Source organism: Lagenorhynchus albirostris, chromosome 7, assembly GCF_949774975.1.
Source record: "Lagenorhynchus albirostris chromosome 7, mLagAlb1.1, whole genome shotgun sequence".
In the NCBI taxonomy this organism is placed as follows: domain Eukaryota; kingdom Metazoa; phylum Chordata; class Mammalia; order Artiodactyla; family Delphinidae; genus Lagenorhynchus; species Lagenorhynchus albirostris.
Window position 1 is genome coordinate 83,325,079 of NC_083101.1, and position 22,619 is coordinate 83,347,697.

The 22,619-nt window shown below is 41.4% G+C and overlaps 1 protein-coding gene across 2 annotated transcripts in view; it reads left to right on the forward strand.

The window, feature by feature from the left end:
• The window catches only part of NTRK2 (neurotrophic receptor tyrosine kinase 2), a 376,063-nt gene that overhangs the window by 272,969 nt on the left and 80,475 nt on the right, over positions 1-22,619 (forward strand). For both annotated transcript variants that reach the window (XM_060155345.1, XM_060155346.1), the window contains one exon: positions 14,499-14,629. In XM_060155345.1, coding sequence (XP_060011328.1) covers positions 14,499-14,629 — 131 coding nt within the window. The remainder of the gene's footprint in view (positions 1-14,498; positions 14,630-22,619) is intronic.

Below are 22,619 nucleotides of genomic sequence, written 5' to 3' on the forward strand. Positions count from 1 at the left end.
AGGTTAGATTAAGCCCAATCCTGCCTTTCTCTCCATAGCTGCTCTGTTCTCATTCAACATAGGGTATTAAAATTTGGTTTAAGAGGAAAGGGTCCTTTGCTGCTGTTGGATGTTGTATGGGGCATCCAAGTAAGTACCTGGTGCCCTTCATTCAATGCCAAGTCACCTTGCAAGAGTCTTATCTTGTCCATCACTGGACCCAATGCAAGGTTTAGTCCAAAGGTTCCAACTGGGCCCCTTGGGAATCCCTGAAAGTCCACTTCCTCTTTCTGTGGCCCAGTGCTGTGTCCTCTGCCCCCAGAAGTCTGCCTTCTGCTCTCCTCATGCTCATCCCTGGCCCTTTCTCCTGCCTCTCTCATTTGTCCATTTGGGTCTTGTTCTATTGCACCTTGTTCTCTGTCTTTCCCTGAAAACATCAGGATTAGTCCTTGGTGACATCCTCTGTTCCCTTCAGGGTCACGGACTTGACCTCAGCTTCCCTGGAGTCTGTCACCTTGAGCTGTGTGCATTCGATGGGCAAGGGGCTGGAGAGGAAAGATGGATGAGTGACTGCTGGAGCCCGCTCTCTGCTCAGCACAGGCCTCTGTGAGAGCGAGGTCTAAGTTATATCAGAACTGGCTTCTCTGCCTCCAGTTTGATCACTGCCAGAATAATCTAATTTGTCCTCGTCACTTTTCTTCCATGCTCAAAAGTCTTCTACATAAGACTTACATACAGAACCAAGCTACGGGCTCACCTATTATGGAACTGCGTGTGTACTAGAGCAGATCTGAAATGCTGTTTAGTCTAAACTCCTTCATTTAAAGATGATGAAATGAAGGCAAAATAGCAAGTGAGGCATTTGTCTGAGTCCATACTTACTAGTGCCCGAGATTGTTTAAACTACTTAGTGAGGTGTTCAGGGCCCTCTATGGTCCAACCTTGTCCTCCTTTTACTGAGTATTGCCTGCTTTTTCTCTTTAGGAAAAAACAATATAAATCAAAGTTTCTTTTTTTTAAATTTTTATTGAAGTATAGTTGATTTACAATGTTGTGTGAGTTTCAGGTGTACAGCAAAGTGATTCAGTTATATACATATACATATTCTTTTTCAGATTATTTTCCAATATAGATTATTACAGGATATTGAATATGGTTCCCTGTGCTGTACAGTAGGTCCTTGCTGTTTATTGTTTATCTATTTTATATATAGTAATGTGTATATGTTAATCCCAAACTCCTAATTTATCCCTCTCCCCACCCCCCTATTCTCCTTTGGTAACCATAAGTTTGTTTTCTGTGCCTGTGAGTCTGTTTCTGTTTTGTAAATAAGTTCATTTGTACCATATTTTTTTGGATTCCACATATAAGTGATATCATATGACATTTGTCTTTCTCTAACTAAACTTGGTATGATAATCTGGACTTTTCCTCCTCTTCATCCTTGCTTTTTCTCTTTCCCCATTTTAAATGCCCTCCTTCCCACCATTCTCATCTCTTGTTCAACCACTCATCTATTTTTTCATGTTTATGTTATTATTTGTTCATAAAATACTATTGATTGCCTAATATGTTCTAGACCCAGTAGTGGGTGTGGGAAATTACATCTATTCTTTAACCCCATCCGTAAAGCATTCTTTTTTTTCTTTTTAATTTTTGCATTTTATTTTATTTACTTTTTTATACAGCAGGTTCTTATTAGTTATCCATTTTATATATATTAGTGTATATATGTCAATACCAATCTCCCAATACATCACACACCCCCGCCACTTTCCCCCCTTGATGTCCATGTTTGTTCTCTACATCTGTGTCTCTATTTCTGCCTTGCAAACCAGTTCATCTGTACCATTTTTCTAGGTTTCACATATATGCATTAATACATGATATTTGTTTTTTTTTCTGACTTACTTCACTCTGTATGACAGTCTCTAGATCCATCCACGTCCCTACAAATGACCCAATTGCATTCCTTTTATGGCTGAATAATATTCCATTGTATATATGTACCACATCTTTATCCATTCATCTGTCGATGAGGATTTAGGTTGCTTCCATGACCTGACTATTGTAAATAGTGCTGCAATGAACATTGGGGTGCATGTGTCTTTTTGAATTATGGTTTTCTCTGGGTATGTGCCCGGTGGTGGGATTGCTGGGTCATATGGTAGTTCTGTTTTTAGTTTTTTAAGGAACCTCCATACTGTTCTCCATAGTGGCTGTATCAATTTACATTACCACCAACAGTATAAGACGGTTCCCTTTTCTCCACACCCTCTCCAGCATTTGTTGTTTGTAGATTTTCTGATGATGCCCATTCTAACTGGTGTGAGGTGATACCTCACTGTAGTTTTGATTTGCATTTCTCTAATAATTAGTGATGTTGAGCAGCTTTTTATGTGCTTCTTGACCATCCATATGTCTTCTTTGGAGAAATGTCTATTTAGGTCTTCTGCCCATTTTTGGATTGGGTTGTTTGTTTTTTTAATATTGAGCTGCATGAGCTGTTTATATATTTTGGAGATTAATCCTTTGTTTGCTTGTTCATTTGCAAATATATTCTCCCATTCTGAGGGTTGTCTTTTCGTCTTGTTTATGGTTTCCTTTGCTGTGCAGAAGTTTTGAAGTTTCATTAGGTCCCATTTGTTTATTTTTGTTTTTATTTCCATTACTCTAGGAGGTGGATCAAAAAAGATCTTGCTGTGATTTATGTCAAAGAGTGTTCTTCCTGTGTTTTCCTCTAAGAGTTTTATAGTGTCCAGTCTTACATTTAGGTCTCTAATCCATTTTGAGTTTATTTTTGTGTATGGTGTTAAGGAGTGTTCTAATTTCATTCTTTTATATATAGCCGTCCAGTTTTCCCAGCACCACTTATTGAAGAGACTGTCTTTTCTCCATTTTATATCCTTGCCTCCTTTGTCATAGATTAGTTGACTATAGGTGTGTGGGTTTATCTCTGGGCTTTCTATCCTGTTCCATTGGTCTATATTTCTGTTTTGGTGCCAGTACCATATTGTCTTGATTACAGTAGCTTTGTAGTATAGTCTGAAGTCAGGGGGTCTGATTCCTCCAGTGCCTTTTTCTTCCCTCAAGACCACTTTGGCTCTTCAGGGTCTTTGGTGTCTCCATAGAAATTTTAAGATTTTTTGTTCTAGTTCTGTAAAAAATGCCTTTGGTAATTTGATAGGGGTTGCATTGAATCTGTAGATTGCTTTGGGTAGTAGAGTCATTTTCACAATATTAAGTCTCCCAATCCGAAAACATGGTATATCTCTCCATCTGTTTGTACCATCTTTAATTTCTTTCATCAGTGTCTTATAGTTTTCTGCATACAAGTCGTTTGTCTCCGTAGGTAGGTTTATTCCTAGGTATTTTATTCTTTTTGTTGCAAGGGTAAATGGGAATGTTTCCTTAATTTCTCTTTCAGATTTTCATCATTAGTGTATGGGAATGCAAGAGATTTCTGTGCATTAATTTTGTATCCCGCAACTTTACCAAATTCATTGATTAGCTTTTGTAGTTTTTCTGGTGGCATCTTTAGGATTCTCTATGTATAGTATCATGTCATCTGCAAACAGTGGCAGCTTTACTTCTCTTTTCCAATTTGAATTCTTTTTATTTCTTTTTCTGCTCTGATTGCTGTGGCTAGGACTTCCAAAACTATGTTGAATGATAGTGGTGAGAGTGGACATACTTGTTTTGTTCCTGATGTTAGAGGAAATGCTTTCAGTTTTTCACAATTGAGAATGATGTTTGCTGTGGCTTTTTTGTATATGGCCTTTATTATGTTGAGGTAGGTTCCCTCTATGCCCACTTTCTGGAGAGTTTTTATCATAAATTGGTGTTGAATTTTGTCAAAAGCTTTCTCTGCATCTATTGAGATGACCATATGGTTTTTCTCCTTCAGTTTGTTAATATGGTGTATCACATTGATTTGTGTATATTGAAGAATCCTTGCATCCCTGGGATAAATATTGATCATGGTGTATGATCCTTTTAATGTGTTGTTGGATTCTGATTGCTAGTATTTTGTTGAGGATTTTTGCATCTATATTCAACAGTGATATTGGCCTGTAATTTTCTTTTTTTGTAGTATCTTTGTCTGGTTTTGGTATCAGGGTGATGGTGGCCTCGTAGAATGAGTTTAGGAGTGTTCCTTTCTCTGCAATTTCTTGGAAGAGTTTGAGAAGGATGGGTGTTGGCTCTTCTCTAAATGTTTGATAGAATTCCCCTTGAAGCCATCTGGTCCTGGACTTTTGTTTGTTGGAGGATTTTAAGTCACAGTTTCAATTTCATTACTTGTGATTGGTCTGTTCATATTTTCTATTTCCTCTCGGTTCAGTCTTGGAAGGTTATAGCTTTCTAAGAATTTGTCCATTTCTACCAGGTTGTCTATTTTATTGGCATAGAATTGCTTGTAGTAGTCTCTTAGGATGGTTTGTATTTCTGTGGTGTCTCTTGTAACTTCTCCTTTTTCATTTCTAATTTTATTGATTTGAGTTGTCTCCCTCTTTTTCTTGATGAGTCTGGCTAAAGCTTTATTAATTTTGTTTATCTTCTGAAAGAACTGTCTGTTAGATTTATTGATCTTTGCTATTGTTTTCTTTGTTTCTATTTCATTTATTTCTGCTCTGATCTTTATGATTTCTTTCCTTCTACTAACTTTGGGTTTTGCTTGTTCTTCTTTCTCTAGTTCCTTTGGGTGTAAGTTTCGATTGTTTATTTGAGATGTTTCTTGTTTCTTGAGGTAGGCTTGTATTGCTGTAAACTTCCCGCTTAGAACTGCTTTTGCTGCATCCCATAGGTTTTGGATCATCGTGTTTTCATTGTCATTTGTCTCTAGGCAATTTTTGATTTCCTCTTTGATTTCTCCAGTGATCTCTTGGTTATTTAGTAATGTATTGTTTAGCCTCCATGTGTTCGTGTTTTTTACTGTTTTTTCCCTGTAATTTATTTCTAATCTCATAGCGCTGTGGTCAGAAAAGATGCTTGATGTGATTTCAATTTTCTTAAATTACTGAGGCTTGATTTGTGATCCAAGATGTGATCTATCCTAGAGAATGTTCCATGTGCACTTGAGAAGAAAGTGTAATCTGCTGTTTTGGGATGGAATGTCCTATAAATATCAATTAAATCTATCTGGTCTATTGTGTTGTTTAAAGCTTGTGTTTCCTTATTAATTTTCTGTTTGGATGATCTTTCCTTTGGTATAAGTGAGGTGTTAAAGTCCTCCACTATTATTTTGTTACTGTTGATTTCCTCTTTTATAGCTGTTAGCAGTTGCCTTATGTATTGAGTTGTTCCTATGTTTGGTGCATATATATTTATAATTTTTTTATCTTCTTCTTGGATTGATCCCTTGATCATTATGTAGTGTCCTTCCTTGTCTCCTGTAACATTCTTTATTTTAAATTCTATTTTATCTGATATGAGTATTGCTACTCCAGCTTTCTTTTGATTTCCATCTGCATGGAATATCTTTCTCCATCCTCTCACTTTCAGTCTGTATGTGTCCCTAGGTCTGAAATGTGTCTCTTGTAGACAGCATATATATGGGTCTTGTTTTTGTATCCATTCAGTGAGCCTGTGTCTTTTTGTTGGAGCATTTAATCCATTCATATTTAAGGTAATTATTGATATATATGTTCCTATTACCATTCTCTTAATTGTTATGGGTTTGGTTTTTGTAGGTCCTTTTCTTCTTTTGTGTTTCCCACTTAGAGAAGTTCCTTTAGCATTTGTTGTAGAGCTGGTTTGGTGGTGCTGAATCCTCTTAGCTTTTGCTTGTCCGTAAAGCTTTTCATTTCTTTGTCGAATCTGAATGAGATCCTTGCCGGGTAGAGTAATCTTGGTTGTACGTTATTCCCTTTCATCACTTTAAATATGTCATGCTACTCCCTTCTGGCTTGTAGAGTTTCTGCTGAGAAATCAGCTGTTAACCTTATCAGAGTTCCCTTGTATGTTATTTGTCATTTTTCCCTTGCTGCTTTCAATAACTTTTCTTTGTCTTTAATTTTTGTCAATTTGATTACTATGTGTCTCAGCATGTTTCTCCTTGGGTTTATCCAGCCTGGGACTCTCTGAGCTCCCTGGACATGGGTGGCTATTTCCTTTCCCATGTTAGGGAAGTTTTTGACTATAATCTCTTCAAATATTTTCTTGGGTCTTTTCTCTCTCTCTTCTCCTTCTGGGACTCCTATAATGCAAATGTTGTTGCATTTAATGTTGTCCCAGAGGTCTCTTAGGCTGTCTTCATTTCTTTTCATTCTTTTTTCTCTATTCTGTTCCGTGGCAGTGAATTCCACCAGTCTGTCTTCCAGGTCACTTATCCATTCTTCTGCCTCAGTTATTCTGCTATTGATTCCTTCTAGTGTATTTTTAATTTCAGTTTTTGTATTGTTCATCTCTGTTTGTTTGTTCTTTAATTCTTCTAGGTGTTTATTCTTTAATTCTTCTAGGTCTTTGTTAAACATTTCTTGCATCTTCTCGATCTTTGCCTCCATTCTTTTTCTGAGGTCTTGGATCATCCTCACTATCATTATTCTGAATTCTTTTCCTGGAAGGTTGCCTATCTCCACTCATTTAGTTGTTTTTCTGGGGTTTTACCTTGGTCCTTCATCTGGTACATAGTCCTCTGCCTTTTCATCTTGTCTATCTTTCTGTGAATGTGGTTTTTGTTCCACAGGCTGCAAGATTGTAGTCTTCTTGCTTTTGCTGTCTGCCCTCTGGTGGATGAGGTTATCTAAGAGGCTTGTGCAAGTTTCCTGATGGGAAGGACTGGTGGTGGGTAGAGCTGGCTGTTGCTCTGGAGGGCAGAGTTCAGTAAAACTTTAATCTGTTTGTCTGTTGATGGGTGGGACTGGGTTTTCTCCCTGTTCGTTGTTTGGCCTGAGGCGACCCAACACTGGAACATACCCGGCTCTTTGGTGGGGCTAATGGCAGACTCTGGGAGGGCTCACGCCAAGCAGTACTTCCCAGAACTTCTGCTGCCAGTGTCCTTGTCCTCACAGTGAGACACAGCCACCCCACACCTCTGCAGGAGAGCCTCCAACACTAGCAGGTAGGTCTGGTTCAGTCTCCTATGGGGCCACTGCTCCTTCCCCTGGGTCCTGATGCGCACACTACTTTATGTGTGCCCTCCAAGAGTAGAGTCTCTGTTTCCCCCAGTCCTGTCGAAGTCCTGCAATCAAATCCTGCTAGCCTTCAAAGTCTGATTCTCTAGGAACTCCTCCTCCCATTGCCGGAGCCCCAGTTTGGGAAGCCTGACGTGGGGCTCAGAACCTTCACTCCAGTGGGTGGACTTCTGTGGTATAAGTGTTCTCCACTTTGTGAGTCACCCACCCAGTAGTTATGGGATTTGATTTTATTGTGATTGTGCCCCTCCTACTGCCTCACTGTGGCTTCTCCTTTGTCTTTGGATGTGGGGTATCTTTTTTTGGTGAGTTCCAGTGTCTTCCTGTCCATGATTGTTCAGCAGTTAGTTGTGATTCCAGTGCTCTCACAAGAGAGAGTGCCCAAAGCATTCTTGAATAAGCCCATAGACATTGCTTTTTATGCCATTACGATGATAAGCGCTGTGCATATTTGACTGAGGGTGGCTTTTGTGTCATACGTTTATTTCTCATTGAGCTCTGCCATGAGAAATATTCTTAGGAAACTCACTATTTACTTTACAGACATTGTTAAGGACATTGATCTCCTGTGTAAAATCCATTCCATAAATTCCTTTCAAAACTAAATGCTGTGAAGAATCTTATTTACCATAAGACATATCTATGTTCTTACTTATGGGTAGTCAAAATTTTATAAATTATTTCATTTCCTCCTGCCTTCGTCTGCCAGGAAACTCAGAATCAATTTATGACTTAATTTTAATAAGCATGAGGAACCTTAGAATCTGCATGTTTGCATTTCTACTTAACATCTTGTTTTAGCCTTCTTTTCCATTTTCTCTGACTTCAGTTCTTGTTTAAGTTTTTGCTTTCTCTTGCATGATCACATAAAGTACCTGAAATCTTTTGTGAATGAAGCAGAGGTACAAGTAAAAGTTACGATAGGTATAAGCATGTGTTTTTCTGCCCTTTTATGTTGTGAGTTCCTTGAGAAAAGGGATTATTTTGTGCATCCTTTATACTAGGCCACAGAAAAATGCCCAGGCTATAGTAGGTGTTTAATAAAGGTTTGTTGAACTAAGTTGATAGAAGTCGACCCATGACTCCCTAGGTGGGCAAAGTCAAGTTCACTTTCTCTTACACTTTGTCTGTTGTAAGAAGGCCAAGGAAAGGTGGAGTGTTGTAGTGGAAAGAACTTAAACTCTGCCTGTTACCAATTGTACAAACTTAGGTGACTTATTTAGCTCATATGATCCTCTTCTTTTTACTTTAATCTGAAAATGGAAATAAGGATACCCTACTGGATAGCTATGAAGATTGATATTGCTTGTAAACCTCTCAGCACATTTTCAGGCCCATAATAGCAATCAGCACATGTTAGGGCTCCTCTCTTCCCTCCGTATTTCCTCATTTCATTGGAAATTGCACTTGGAAAAGGATAAGTGGCTTGCTCACAAGGTAGTCAATTAATTGAGGTGTCATATGTAAAATAAATGTGACTATTGACCTCATGCAGAGGGATATAAAAATTAATTGATGGTAATGTACATTGAGATTTTGTGCTGAAAAGTGCTTAAGAATGGCTCAGTATTATTACGTTTTATTCCATCATTAATATTATTTATGAATATTTGGCTTTGTCTTGTCCTGGTGTGGTTATATCTCTGGTCTTAATTGCATTTATTTTCAATTTAGTCCCAATTTATATCTTAATAAAAATAGAGATGAAATCAAAAAGCATAGTTCCTGTCTTTCATACAAATTTATTTTTACAAGGTGGATGATTTAACCTGTTTCAATATGCTCCCTATGAAATAGACATTAAGATATTTAGTAAATAATTTTTGTTAATTGCATTTAAAATCAAGCTCAAGCATTTTTCATAGTTTTGACATCACGCTTTTTGCACTCATATTTTATGTTTATTGGCCATTTTCTAATGAAATTCTTCATTATGAGATACTTGATCCATTTCAGATGATAAACGTCAATGTTTCAAGTATTTCTAGTTGAAGAGATAATTAACTAAATGAAATACCTGTTCTCACTTTACTGTCAGGGAATGCTCACTGCCTGCAGTCTCAAATGGGGTTTGTGTTACAGAGTGCAAGGTCATTCTTCTGAGAGTCAGGGGATCTGAGTTCTAGCTTGGTCTCCTTCTAGCTGTGTGGTCCTGGGGAAGTTACTTCATCTCTCTGAGACTCACTGGCTTACTGTCAAACACGAGGGAGTCAGCCTCAATGATCTTTAGCTTCTGTTCCCATCATAGCATCTGGTCCTTTGCATTGGAACTATTGAGGCAGGCCCTACATTTAGGTCTGTAGGGCAACAGAAAGACTGATCCTAATACACAACATTATCTTCTGGGGTATATTACTTTTTACCATCCTACTCACAACTTTAAAATATCTTTCCTTTTAACTGCAGGTCACTTAGTACTTGACATATATTAGAGACTCAATAAATGTCTCAAATGTCCAGGTTCTGAGCAGGATGCGTCCAGGAGGCCAAGGATCTCTGTGAAACCCCATTACTGAGGAAGTGGGAGGATATATTTGCGATTTCAACCTTGAGTGGGTAGAGTTGTATTTATTTATTTGTTTTGTTAGTTTTAGATTTAGTAATAATGAATATAGGGATGGGTTGATACTATAGCCTATGTGTAAATATGGAATATTTACTTCTGGGAGATATTGATACCAGGAATTTGATTTAAACCATCTGAAACTGCAAGCATCTCTATAAACTACTGAAGCTACTTTGTGACAAAATACATTTTTCAGTGGCTGTAATGTGATACTAATACAAAACCAGAAATCTACTCAGTTCTGGTACTTAGGAAGCAAATGACTAAGGGCACCAAATTTTCACTCTGGAAAATTCCATTAGTGATAAAGACATCCAGACAGTTTTTAGCCCCTCATCATGATTATTATTGCTGGTCATCAATTTCTCCCCAATTCCACAGAGCAGATTTCTTTGCACAATAATCTAATCACACCCTTTGTTTTGACTATGTGAACGTACATAGATCAGTCTGCAGACCACATGAGTTTGTTGGTATAGCTCCTACACCGCCTACACCTCTTCAAGATACTCCTTTTTTTTTTTTTTTTTTTGGCAAGGTGAATTTCAAAGAGATACTTTTTTTAATAAAACTTTTTTTTAAAAAATCAATTATTGTTTTGAGTTTTCCTCCAAAACTAAGGAGCCGTTTATGGTAGAGTCTGGGCTTTCATTTTTTTTTTTATTAGTTATTCATGTTGGGTTTGAGGTTTTTTTACTGGGGTCTCCAAAGTTAAAAGCAGAGAATTGACTGACCTCAGAGAAATGAAGCGTGTAAAAATTTTAACATGCTTACCTGATAGCTTATTTATCATGGAATCTTTAGACTCACTTCACTGAGGATATTTTGTGTACAACGAACCCAGGGTTCCTAGGACCCTTTAAGGCAGTGTTATTCAAAGTGCTTGTCCACAGTGAGACTGTCTAGAATAGGAACCAGTGCATTGCTTCCTTCATTAAGAAAGTCTTGGGACTTCCCTAGTGCTCCAGTGGTTAGGACTCCACACTTCCACTGCAGGGGGGCACAGGTTTGATCCCTGGTCAAGGAACTAAGATCCTGCAGGCCACATGGTGAGCCCTACCCCCCGCCCCGCCAAAAAAAAATAATAAAATAAAATTTTAAAAAAGGAAGTCTTGCTCCCAGAAAAAGTCAGCTAAATGCCATGCAAACAGCCAAACCAAACTTCCCAATGTCTCGCCTCTCAGCCACACTATTGAAAGACACAAGACAAATGGCAGCCGAGTGTTTGTACAGCTTGGGCAAGCTCCTTCAGCCCTCTGTGCCTCGGGCCCTGCGAATGATGGCATCGGGAGGATGGAGAGGGAAAGCTTGAGCCAGGAGCTCAGTGGGTGAGAGGAGTAGCCAGGATGTCAGAGCGAGGGGGCAGACATGGTCAGGCTGATGGTTCCGTAAGATAGATGCTTTCAGCTGGCTGGGGCTCTAGCAGGAGTGGGGTGGGTAATGGTCAGACATCAGGCACACAGGCCTTGAAGAACCTGGGGGTGAGGAGTGGGGATGGCTTTCATCTGAGAGGGCTGCAGGGGGAAGGCATGAGTTTCCTCAGACATAGCCAAGGTTTTATTTGAGTCGAGGAGGTGAAGGGAAGTTTATGGAGAGAGTGAGGATACAGGGAGCATGTGGATGACAGGGGAGCGAGCCCAGAGGGACTGACGGAAGGGGTTGTGAGGAAGGTGAAGACGTGAGCATTGGCTCAGCCTTGGGCACTTATGAGCAATTTGGGGGTTTGAGGCTGGTTAAAGAGGGAGGCCCTGAGAGGGTACCAGGGACTTCCCTTGATTGAGGGAAGCAGACAATGAGGCAGGTTGGGATAAGCCCCGATGCTCTCCTGAAATGGGAAGAAATTCTTAGCTCAAGGATGTAATAGCTTCAGACTAGTTGTTCTCCCCACTCCTGATATCTTGGAGAATTGGGCTGCTTTATTGCCTACATACTCAATAGGGTTATTGTCAGTTAACTGAAATAATATAACTAAACAGTATTTGTCTGTTGTTTTTATTATCATTCGGCACATTTTTCAACAAATGTTTGGATAGCACCAGCTGTGAGACCCTGGCAGGAATGCAAATACAAACACAAAATTGTTACCTGTGCCCTTTGGTGGCTTCCAGTCTTAGAAAAGAGAAATTCATTCTGTTTAGAGGGAGTACATTTGCAAAAGGCCAGCATTCTTGTAATCTATTATATCTCAAACATAGCAAAACAAATTAATGCAAAATAGCCCATTTCTTAAAGAAAAGATGCATTTACTGCCTTCAAGGTCAACATGGGAAAACTGGTCTCATCAATTTTAGCTTTGAAGATGACCAAGTTGTGGCTTTATCCATAGCTTTATGAACTTATTTGCCACCAACTTTTTTTTACTGCTTGGAATGAAAGAAAGAAAGAAAGAAAGAGAGAAAGAGAAAGAGAGAAAGAGAGAGAGAAGGAGGGAGGAAGGAAGGAAAGGAAAGGGAGAAAGAAACAAAGAAAAGAAAGAAAGAGAGAGAGAAAGAAAGGAGGGAGGGAGGAAGGAATGGAGAGAGGGAGAGAGAGAGAGAGAGAGGGAGGGAGAAAGGAAGGAAAGAAAGGAGGGAGGGAGGGAGGAAAAGTATAAATCAAATGCAAAAAAAATAAGAGTTAAATACTTGCCTTGATCTGGTTGGAGTGTAAAGTAAATCAAGTGGCAATTTAATTCCCAATGAACATGTGACAACCATGGAGTTAAATATTAGATTTAAATAGGGCAGCTAATTCTCTGCAAGAATTACATTCGTCTCTTCATATGGGCACTCTCCCTAATGAACACATTTCTCCCTCTTAAATTCAATCATTGCTACTGGAGCATGAGAAATTAATATACATTCTTAGATTCATTAATAATGTTGCTCATAAAAGACCTTTTGGTTTTTATCACCCTGAGTTCCCAGAGGCCCATGGAAGCAGCCGTAGCTCCAAACCACATGAATTATAAGGGGAAAAAATCCTATTAAAACAGAACCTTAATCACCAGTTGCATTTTATATCGAGCTGTATCTAAAAAGAAACTGTATAACATATCCATCAACATAGAATGGATAAATAAATGGTGTTACAGTCCTTCCACAGAATATTATAAAGTAGTAAAAGCAAAAGAGTTACTACTACACACACAATGTAATTCAATCTCAAGGACATTGTTGAGTGACAGGTGTAAGACATGGAAGGATGCTTGTAGTATGATTCCATTTATATAAGTTCAACACAGGCAAAGCCCAACACTCTCTGGTTTAGGATACGTCATTGATAGCAAACCAATAAGGCAAAGGATTAACACAAAATACAGGATAGTGGTTACCCCTGGGAGGTGAGTAGGAAGTGGGTACAATCAAGAAAGAACACAGTGGTGCTTTAAAAGTACTAGTGATATTCTGTTTCTTACAATGAAATGGTGGGTTCCTGGGTATTCACTTTATTATTATTAAAACTACGGAGATATGCCTTGTATTTCCTTTTGAACTTTTGAGAGTTTGAACTGGCCTTTGAAGAGTGAACTAAGCAGAGAGGAAGCGGGAAGACTATTTTTACTTTTTAGTCTATTATATATTTCTATTTCTCTTGTTATACTTAACACAATTTACAATTGGAAAGGAACTTTGTGGTGTCAAAGAAAAATCACGGACTCTGGATTCAGACCGACCTAAGTTCAAATGCCAACTCCTCCATTCCCATGCTACGCATCGTTGAATTTCTCACAGACTTAGTTTCTCCAAGTATAAAATGTAGGAAGGAATGCTTCCCAGTGTGGTGAGAGTCAAATGAGAGACTATTGTCGGCTGCACATTCCAAGCTCTAGAGGGAGTCACAGTCCTTTTAAACTCTGCCATTCAGGGATGAGTTGTCCAGAAAAGCATGGTGCCATTGACGTGGTGGAAACCCTGGTCTAAGGGATCCAACACTTGATGTGCTGGGTGAAGAGGCCCAAGCTCACACTGCAGCTCCGTCCTCTGCACAGTCTCTTTTTGGGCTTCTCCACTGGCTCTGTCCTGAGAATCACTCACTCCCCTCCCGCCTTGCACTACTGGGCTCTAAAGGACCCTGGACCGCCTCTTTCCCCAGTAAGGCACATGGATGAGTGACATGGGCCAGCTCTGCTCTGAACGAGAGGGAGGAATATTCTCCCTTCCCCAGATGCTTCTATTCTTGTCTCCTCTTAGCTTTGGAGAGCCAAGACTAGGACACAATCTTAGAAAGGAGCTAAGGAAGCCAGCCTTTTCTAGACATTTCTGGTCTAAACAAAAGGAGTCACTACGGCTCAACCATGGAGCCTACCTCAGCAGGAGGTGAAAAGTGAGGTGAGGACACAGCCTCAATCAGCAATGCACAGATCTTGCGTTTTCCCTTTGTATCCTCTGAGCCTCTCTCCCCCAGGAGTCTGAGGGGGCTTAACAAAGACTTAAGGCTTCCTGGCTAGCTCTCTGCCTTTCCCACCAGACACATAACTGACAAATACATGCAAAACATCTGGCTCGTGAGAGGCCTGCCATTAATATCCATTCCCTTCTCATTTCTCCCCTTTCCTAGTCTGTAAAGCTCATTAATGACATTCTGCAGCCAACGGCTCGGTGGTTCCTTTAGTTCTATCAGAAACAATAATACCACTCCGGAGAGCAGGCCAACGCCGCCACCTTCCAACCCTTTGGGGTGGACCTTGTGGCTGGACACGGAGCTTCCCGTCTGGTTATCCTTGTGCGGAGGAGAGAACCGGGGGCCTGCAAGCTCAGGGTGCAGCCACTGACTCCCCATCCTCTGCCTGCAGCTCCACATGCCTCTATTCCAATGTCCATTCTGTCTTTGTTTTACAGTTGTTCAGCACATCAAGCGACATAACATTGTTCTGAAAAGGGAGCTAGGCGAAGGAGCCTTTGGAAAAGTTTTCCTAGCTGAATGCTATAACCTCTGTCCTGAGCAGGACAAGATCTTGGTGGCAGTGAAGGTAAGCGAACACCCCAGAACGTCTCATTATCCGTGGTCACACCCAGGTGTGGAGGTGATGCTTTATTTTATGTTATTGTAGTGGCCAATTCAGGAGCAAATTACATCTGCTATGGTGGATGTGTTCAAATTCCTTTAGAGGAATGGACAGTGGGAAGGATATTTGGGGCACAACCAACTGTCAGAGGTTCTGCTCAGGGACAGCCTTCCAGTCTACAGGCTGTGAATGGCTCTGAGCTACTCTTCCCGGTCAATGTGAACTAAATTCTGGATAGAGGTCAGTGAGGTCAAACAGAATCCAACCGGCTGAGTCTTGGAGACTCCACTGTCTCCTCAGGTTGCTTGGTGCTCGTCCAAGCTCAGTGGGAGTTTGTCTCCTGTTCGAAGGTTCTGGAAGGGAGACTGTGGCCTTCACTTCCCCTCTCAGCCTCAGTTCTGCTGAGAACTTCTGTTATACTTACTTTGTCCCTCCCAAATGTCTCCAAGGCCCTAGGCATGATTCCATCTGGGATGGGTGACATCTCTGGTAGATCCCACCTCCCTAGGAGACACAAGATTTTACACAGAAGTCTGAAAGTCCTTCATCATAGCCATGTCTTCGTAAACTCAAAAAAGGAGACCTGTTCTTCAATAAGATAAACATTATTGAAAGGGCTAAAATTTCCACTGAGCTCTCTAAATCACAAGAATCAACATAAATAGCACAAAAGACTTCAGCATATCGTTTACACATGGCATTGTCAAAATTACAAAAAAAAACAACTCACCCAAGTATAATATATATAAAACACTTAAAAGAGGCATATGTTTATAAAGTGAATTAAATGCCGAATGCATACGGATGTGGCTAATGTAATAAAATGTAACTTCCTGGCCTCACATGATTGAGTTTGGGTTTTTATTTGTTTGTTTGTTTGGCCAAACACAGAATATTTGTACAAATGACATTTATTTACTCATTATAACCAGGACAGCTTTTTAAAAATGAGACATGTATTCCATTACTGTTGTACTTAGCCTTAAAATACTTTAATATATGTGTAATGGGTAACAGAGGAGAGAAATTAAATGATTCTTGAACTTCCCCAGCCTGCAGACTAAACACAGTTTCTGTTAAAGTTCATCCAGATGAAACACTGTGTATTTGCTTTCCTCGTCATCAAAAGTAACTAAGCCGACTGGCACGGATACTCTTAGACTCTCAGCAAAGGCTCCTAAAAAGCTGCACTCTGGGGCGAATAAAGGACAGACCTTTCTAGGGATGAGCAATGTAATATCAATCAAATAAACATCATCTCTAAGATAGGTAAATGGAGGAGGGGAGTGAGACAGAGGAGAGAAGAGGGGAAGGGAGATGCTAGAGAGATGCGAGGTTAAGTGCGGTGAGTGGTGTAAAGTGAGAATCCTGAGGGGACGCTGAGGATGCTTAATTCCTGCTGCTGCAATTGCTTCCTCTTTTCTTTCATTTACTCAAAAAGTTTGTTATTTTTTAAAGCACAAAATGTTCAGAACATTTGGCAGTGCTATATCTGCAGTCTTTGCTTTCTTCTGCTGCTATCTTTTTCTCCCCCCTTTGGAAAAATGGGACCGAAAGGTGCCTCTGTTTTTGTAGATTCATAGCCTGATGCAAGGTTAGAGCTGGAAGATGCTTAGGGAACATGTAAGCCTAGTCTAGCATGTGTCATAGGCAGGGAGACTGAAGGCCCTGGGGCCATGTTTCCCACTGATATCTGGAGGCCATCCAGGGAGCTAAGTCAGGCCTTCAGAAATTCACTTCATGGGGTCACAAGGTGAAATCTTTGAATGTGAGAAAATCCTGGGAGATTAGGGAAACCTAGAGGACAGTGTAGGAATAGCTGAAAGACCTCAGCCTGATAAAGAGATAGACTCACAGAATTTCTCAGTGGGTATTGCCTTTCATTTCCGTATCACTCCTAATTCTGCTCCTGCTTCAGCGTACTTCTTGCGGTGTCCTTAAGGAGACTAACTCCATGGCACCCTCAACTCAGACATTACATTTCCTTCCAAACTAGTGCTAAAACAGGATTTCAGGGCTTGGGCTCGTCATGATGAAGGATCAGCCAGCATCAGCCGTGTGTAGCCAGCTGTTCTGTCCACAGCATGCTTCCCATCACTACTGCCGGTGGGGCTTCATTCTGGTTTAAATCCCAGTCATAGCCCTAATCCCACCCCTGACTCCGACCCAGGCCCTAGTCCCCATAAACCTCCTGGCTTTGCCAAATAAATGTTTATAAATTAACGACCCGCGATGAGCATTTGCTCTTTAATCAACACTGCTGAAAAACAAAACAAAAACAAAACCAGGGCTTCCCTGGTGGCGCAGTGGTTGAGAGTCCGCCTGCCGATGCGCAGGGGATGCGGGTTCGTGCCCCGGTCCGGGAAGATCCCACATGCCGCGGAGCGGCTGGGCCCGTGAGCCATGGCCGCTGAGCCTGCACGTCTGGAGCCTGTGCTCCGCAACGGGAGAGGCTGCAACAGTGAGAGGCCCGCGTGCCGCAGCAGTGAGAGACCCGCGTACCGCAAAACAAAAAAACCAAAAAAAACAAAAAAAAAACAAGCAAATTTGTCCCCTTATCTCAAGTAGAGAGAGCAAAATATCTACAGCTTAAAAATTCATTTCAACTTCAAGGTCACACAGCTAAGAAATCTCATCTCGATGACCTTGAATGTGAACTTTTGTTGAAATCGGAGGCTTTGCTTACATTGGCCAGAATGATTTCAAGCTTCAGAGAGGAGGCCCATTTTAACTTTCTGGGATCCAGAGGCTACAGCCACGGAAGAAACAAGTCTGATTTTTCATGGGCTCCGGGATGAATTGGGTCAGAAAAACACATGAACCTTTCATAGAGCTGCCTCTCACCAGCCTGATCTGCTCATTTTTAAGCGTGTGGGCCAATTGAAAGTGTATTCAAAGACTATCTAATAAGCCTGGGAGGAAAATGTCTATGGTTCCGTCCTGACCACAATAAAGGGATTTTTTTAAAGGAACGAGACAAACTGAACGTGGCCTCCAGGGCCTGCATAGCCCTTCACCTCTGAGGAATGGCTGCCAGGGCTGCTTCTCCTCCGTTGGAGGCACCCAGGGATGTTTGACGGTCTTCCTGCCTGTTGCCTAGCAACCCCTGCAGCATTGATTATGCATGCTAAGAAATAGCAGCTATTGTCCTTTTTCCTTCTCTAGAAGGAACTGACGGGTTTGAAATCCGAGGTTTTGCTTTCAGACTGACAGATGTCAGGTTCCTGTACATTCTGGCATCGCTTGCCCCGAATGACTTAAGGTTTGAGGGACCCACAGACGCCAGTTTAAGGTGGGAGCGATCCTAAGGCATGCGCAAGCCCCTCAAGGGAGCATGGGAGGCTGAGCACGCCTCTCCCATTAGAGGATCTGCTTGTTTGGATCCAGCCGGATTGCCCTTTTCTTGATTTTTTGGATGACCTTTGTTTTTTAGTGAAATGGATTTATCCCTTTCCACTGAATGACAACCGAAGAACCCACAGAGAGGATGAGAAGTAGAGAAACCGGTCTTTGATCAAAATGAGTTCCTTTACCTTTAAGTAACTCAATTGCCAAGGAAACACTGCATCACCATTTCCCTGCATTAGCTGTGGATGCGTTAACTAATTTTGGCTCCATCCAACCTGCATTTCAATAGCTACAATTCCTACAGCCTTTCCTTGTGCTGTGAATGTGCGCTAATTTTCATTTTTTAAATACAGCCACAAGTGGGCTTTGTAGGATTCATGGCCTCTCTTCCCCCTCTCCACTAACTCAGGTGTACTTCTAGAAACAGAAAAATGGTGAACACAAGAGAGGCCTTAGGAATCATATCTATAATCCAAGTCCCATGTTTTATAAATGGCAAATCCAAGACCCAGAGAAGTTGAGTGGCTTCCTCAAGGTGTAAGTTAAAGCGAGTCAGAGATTCTGCACAGGAAGACTTGGCGAGATACGAAATGGTGACATCTGAGTTCAGCAGGCACTTTCTTTAGCACCTAATGAAGGCTTTTTGTTTTTCATGTTTCTGAATATTTGCTTGTCAGCAACAGAGGAAATGATGCAAGCGTTCTGGCAGAGTTGACTGATACACCCCGTGGCACGTTACCATGGGCCAGCCCAAAGTAGCATCCAACACGCCGTGGCCACGCCCATGCCTGGAGGGCCCCAGCGCAGCCTCGGGGCCACACAGCTCCCACTCACCCATCAGCTCTCAGCTAGAGTTGCTCCCTCAAGGAGACTTTCCCTTGCTGCTCCCCCGTTGAGGTCAGAACTCCCAGTTCCACGTATTAAGGCATCTGTACTTGTCCTTTACAGCATATGTCAAGGTTGTTAATTATACATGTATTCGTGGGTATATTTAATCAATGACATGAATGTCTATCTTCTCCATTAGAGTGGCATATTCTTGAGGGTAGGAACCATGCCTTTTAGCACATTGCCTAATATGTAGTAGCAGGCAATAAATGCTTGTTGAATGGATGGATGGATGGATGGGCTATTGAAATAATAGCCTTTTGAAAAAGTAAATAATTGGCAGTTGGCATTTCTAGGTAAGAAATAATTTCATGAGATTTTATATATATATATATGATATAATCTAATGAGAAATCATTTTAGAAATGATCGAATCACTGTGCAGATATATAGAGCTATTATTGAAATTCTTTAGCTTAACTGATACCTTTGCCAACGAGGTCCAGGGAAGATAAATGACCTATCCAAAATTACATGGCTTGAATGAGATCACTTCATGTCAGACCTAGGACTAAAACGCCGACCTCACCAGCCCCGTGCCCACTGTGCACCACGTTTTCACGTCCTGAATTCTACACATGCCCTAATAAACCAAGCTGAGGAAATTCAACGTAATACCACCTATCAAGTAATACAAAGGAGTGTGTAGTTGTGCTTATGTGTGTGTAATGACGAGAGAGATTTTCATGTTTTCCTGGGTAGCAATGTAATTCAAGGCAATAGGTGGAAATAAGGAAAATGATTCCGGATGAGTGCTTTGGCTTCAGGAGGATACAAGCAAAATACCTTAATCAGCTTTGATAATAAGAGCAGTATAAGATTCATTGAAAACCCAACCCAAGCTGGTTTAAGTAGAAAAGGGAAGGTATTTGCCCAAGCTCCCAAGCTGGTTTAAGTAGAAAAGGGAAGGTATTTGCCCAAGCTCCTGGAAGACCTTGCTGCTGGTGCTCTAGCTTCAGGCACTGAAAGATCTAGGGCATCAGCAATTCTCTCCCTCTCTCTCTCTCCATCTCCTGGCTCTGCTTTCTTCTCTGCTGACTGTATTCTCTGGCAGGCTCTCCCCACACTATGCTAAAGACTCGTCAGCAGTGGCTCTGGGCTTAGATGCGGCCATCCTAGCAACCCAAAAGAGAGCTCTTCTTTCCCAACAATTATGCAGAAGTCGAAGGGCCAACTCGTACTGGCTTGTCTTGAGTTGTTTCACCAGGCCCTCCAGCCAAGGGAATAGAATGTTCTGGTTATCTAGGCCTGGGTCACATGCATATCCTTGCAAATGGAAGATGAGGTCAGCTCTAACCACACACATGGACCAAATGTAAGGAGGCATTGGTTCTCTGAAACAGTATTAGAGACGCTAAACAAAAAGACAGGGGAAAGAGACCTGACAGGACAAACTGAAGGATGAATGACTCAAATAGGACCTGCAGGACCACTGGGCCTCACTGTGAATGAGGCAGCTGGGATCCAGAAGCCCACCAGGATCTGAGCTGGCCCTTAGGACAGGCCCTTTGTTACCCTCGCAGGAGGCACCAGGGCTCTCCTCCAGGCTTCCCTGCTGGTGTGGCGCAGCTGTCTCTCCCCTCCGCTGTTCCCTAGCATTGGGCTGCTGCCTCCTGCCCGCTGCTGCTCCCACGGTCTCTATTACTCACCTTCAGATTCCTTAAGAAGGAAATGCCATGCGACCAGTTACTCCGGTCAGTGTTCCTGCCAGGCAGCTGCCTGAGGTCCAAGCATCCAAGGTGGGCATGTGACACAGGCGAGGCCACCTATGGGCCAGAAGAAACTAGAGCCAGTTGTCTCAGAATATGTGTGAGGGCAGTAGAAGAGCTCGAAAAAGACAGCTTATCCTTCAGTTCTGGAACAGGGAAACAATTTGTAAATGAGAAAGAGCGTCAAGAGTTCATCCATTCAAGTGCTTTCCCCAGGCAAGTTTATTTTTAAGGCAGATGGCTGTTTTCTTTCTCCTCTCCTCCCTCCCTTCCTTCCCTCCTCCCTTCCTTCCTTCCCCCCTCCCTTCCTTCCTTCCTTCCTTCCCTCCTTCCTTCCTCCCTCCCTTCCTTCCTTCCTTCCTTCCCTCCTTCCTTCCTTCCTCCCTCTCTCCCTCCCTTCCTCCCTCTCTCCCTCCCTTCCTCCCTTCCTTCCCCCCTCCCTCCCTCCCTCCCTTCCTTCCTTTCCTTCCTTCTTTTTATTTTCTACTGATAGTTGTCACATCAGTCCTCACATCTTGATTAACTGTGAAGCCTCTCAACCATTCCTTCCTCCTCCCGTGTCCCCCTCCATTTCTCCATTTAAATTGGTGTGTGAAATCCCTGTTCCCACAAAATAGAAGTTGATGATGACAAGGTTAGTGTATTTAAGAGAACATTGGTCAGTGTTGCCCTAAAAAAATTGATTGTATTCCTTAACAGAATATAATGTTGCAGAAAGTACTATCAATTCCATCTTTACAAGTTTCTGGGAACAGAAATGGTAGAACTTTTAACAGTGGCTTGTTAAAAGGCTTAATCATCTTTATGGTCCGGGCGTTGCTTAATAGATTTCTATGTCCTCTAGTGGAAGTTCATTCTTCCCTGGCACATGTATGAGTGCATGTGCTTGTGTGTGTGTGTGTGTGTGTGTGTGTGTGTGTGTATACGTACACACCCACATGTGCTGTAGGATGGTCAGTAACATTTTCCGTGTCAGAATCCCTCTTGTACTTGTCACGGCGGGCCCCCATTATTAAGTTTCTCCATCAATGTCCCTTTCCCAGTAACTTCAACTTTTAACCTTTGATGGGAGATCTGTTTTTTGTCCTGTTAATTTGTCCTGTTAACCCTTTTTTTCTGGCTTTTCTCCAATTTATCCACATCTTTTCAGAAATGCTGAGAACAAGCAGTGCGTTTCACTCTAATGAGGTCTCATCTGATACAAAACATAGCTGGAGTATTCATTTCACTCCTCTGTATCTCTAGAACATGTACATTGTGATAGATGGGCTGCTTTTTAATTGACTTTAACGTGACAGCAGAACTCGTAATCGAGTCATGGTCTACTGTGACCTACCAGCTCCTTTCTGTCTAGTGGAATTGTCTCAGTCAATTGTATGCTAGCATATTTAAAGCCTGTAAATATCTTGCAGTTGTCCATGTCGGAGGCCAACTTCTGATTCACTCTTTTGAGTCAATATTTCTCTAATATGACAGTTGCTATGAATTAGTTTCCCATCTTTCAAAGATTTAGCATTTGTACTATGCAACTTGATGTAATATACATGCACAAGCCATCCATTTTATCCCCCAAATTATTGCAAGTATTTTAAAGTATATGAATTAGAAATTAACTTCATGTTTCCCATTGGATGGTTGGCTTGTTAGATTTGGAACCATGAGAGCACCATTGTGAAAATAAACATGGCAGCGGTCAACACCCTGGCTATGAATCTTGTATTTGATAAAGTCCTTGCAAAGGCCAGTTACATATGATTGGCTGGCCTTTGCCGTCAATCATATGTAACTGCAAAGTTACACAGAGTGTTGGTTTCTAGTACAGCGAGCACTATCTGAGTGTGTGTGTGATCCTTACTGTTTTTACACAGTCATCTAATTAGCTTTTACATTTGTAGGAATGTTGGGGAGACAGCTACTACACTCTTCCTAGTTTCTAAGATTTTGTTTCTATCAAGCTCTTTCTATCTCTGAATTTATTACAATATACTCCTCAAAAGTTCACTTTTGTA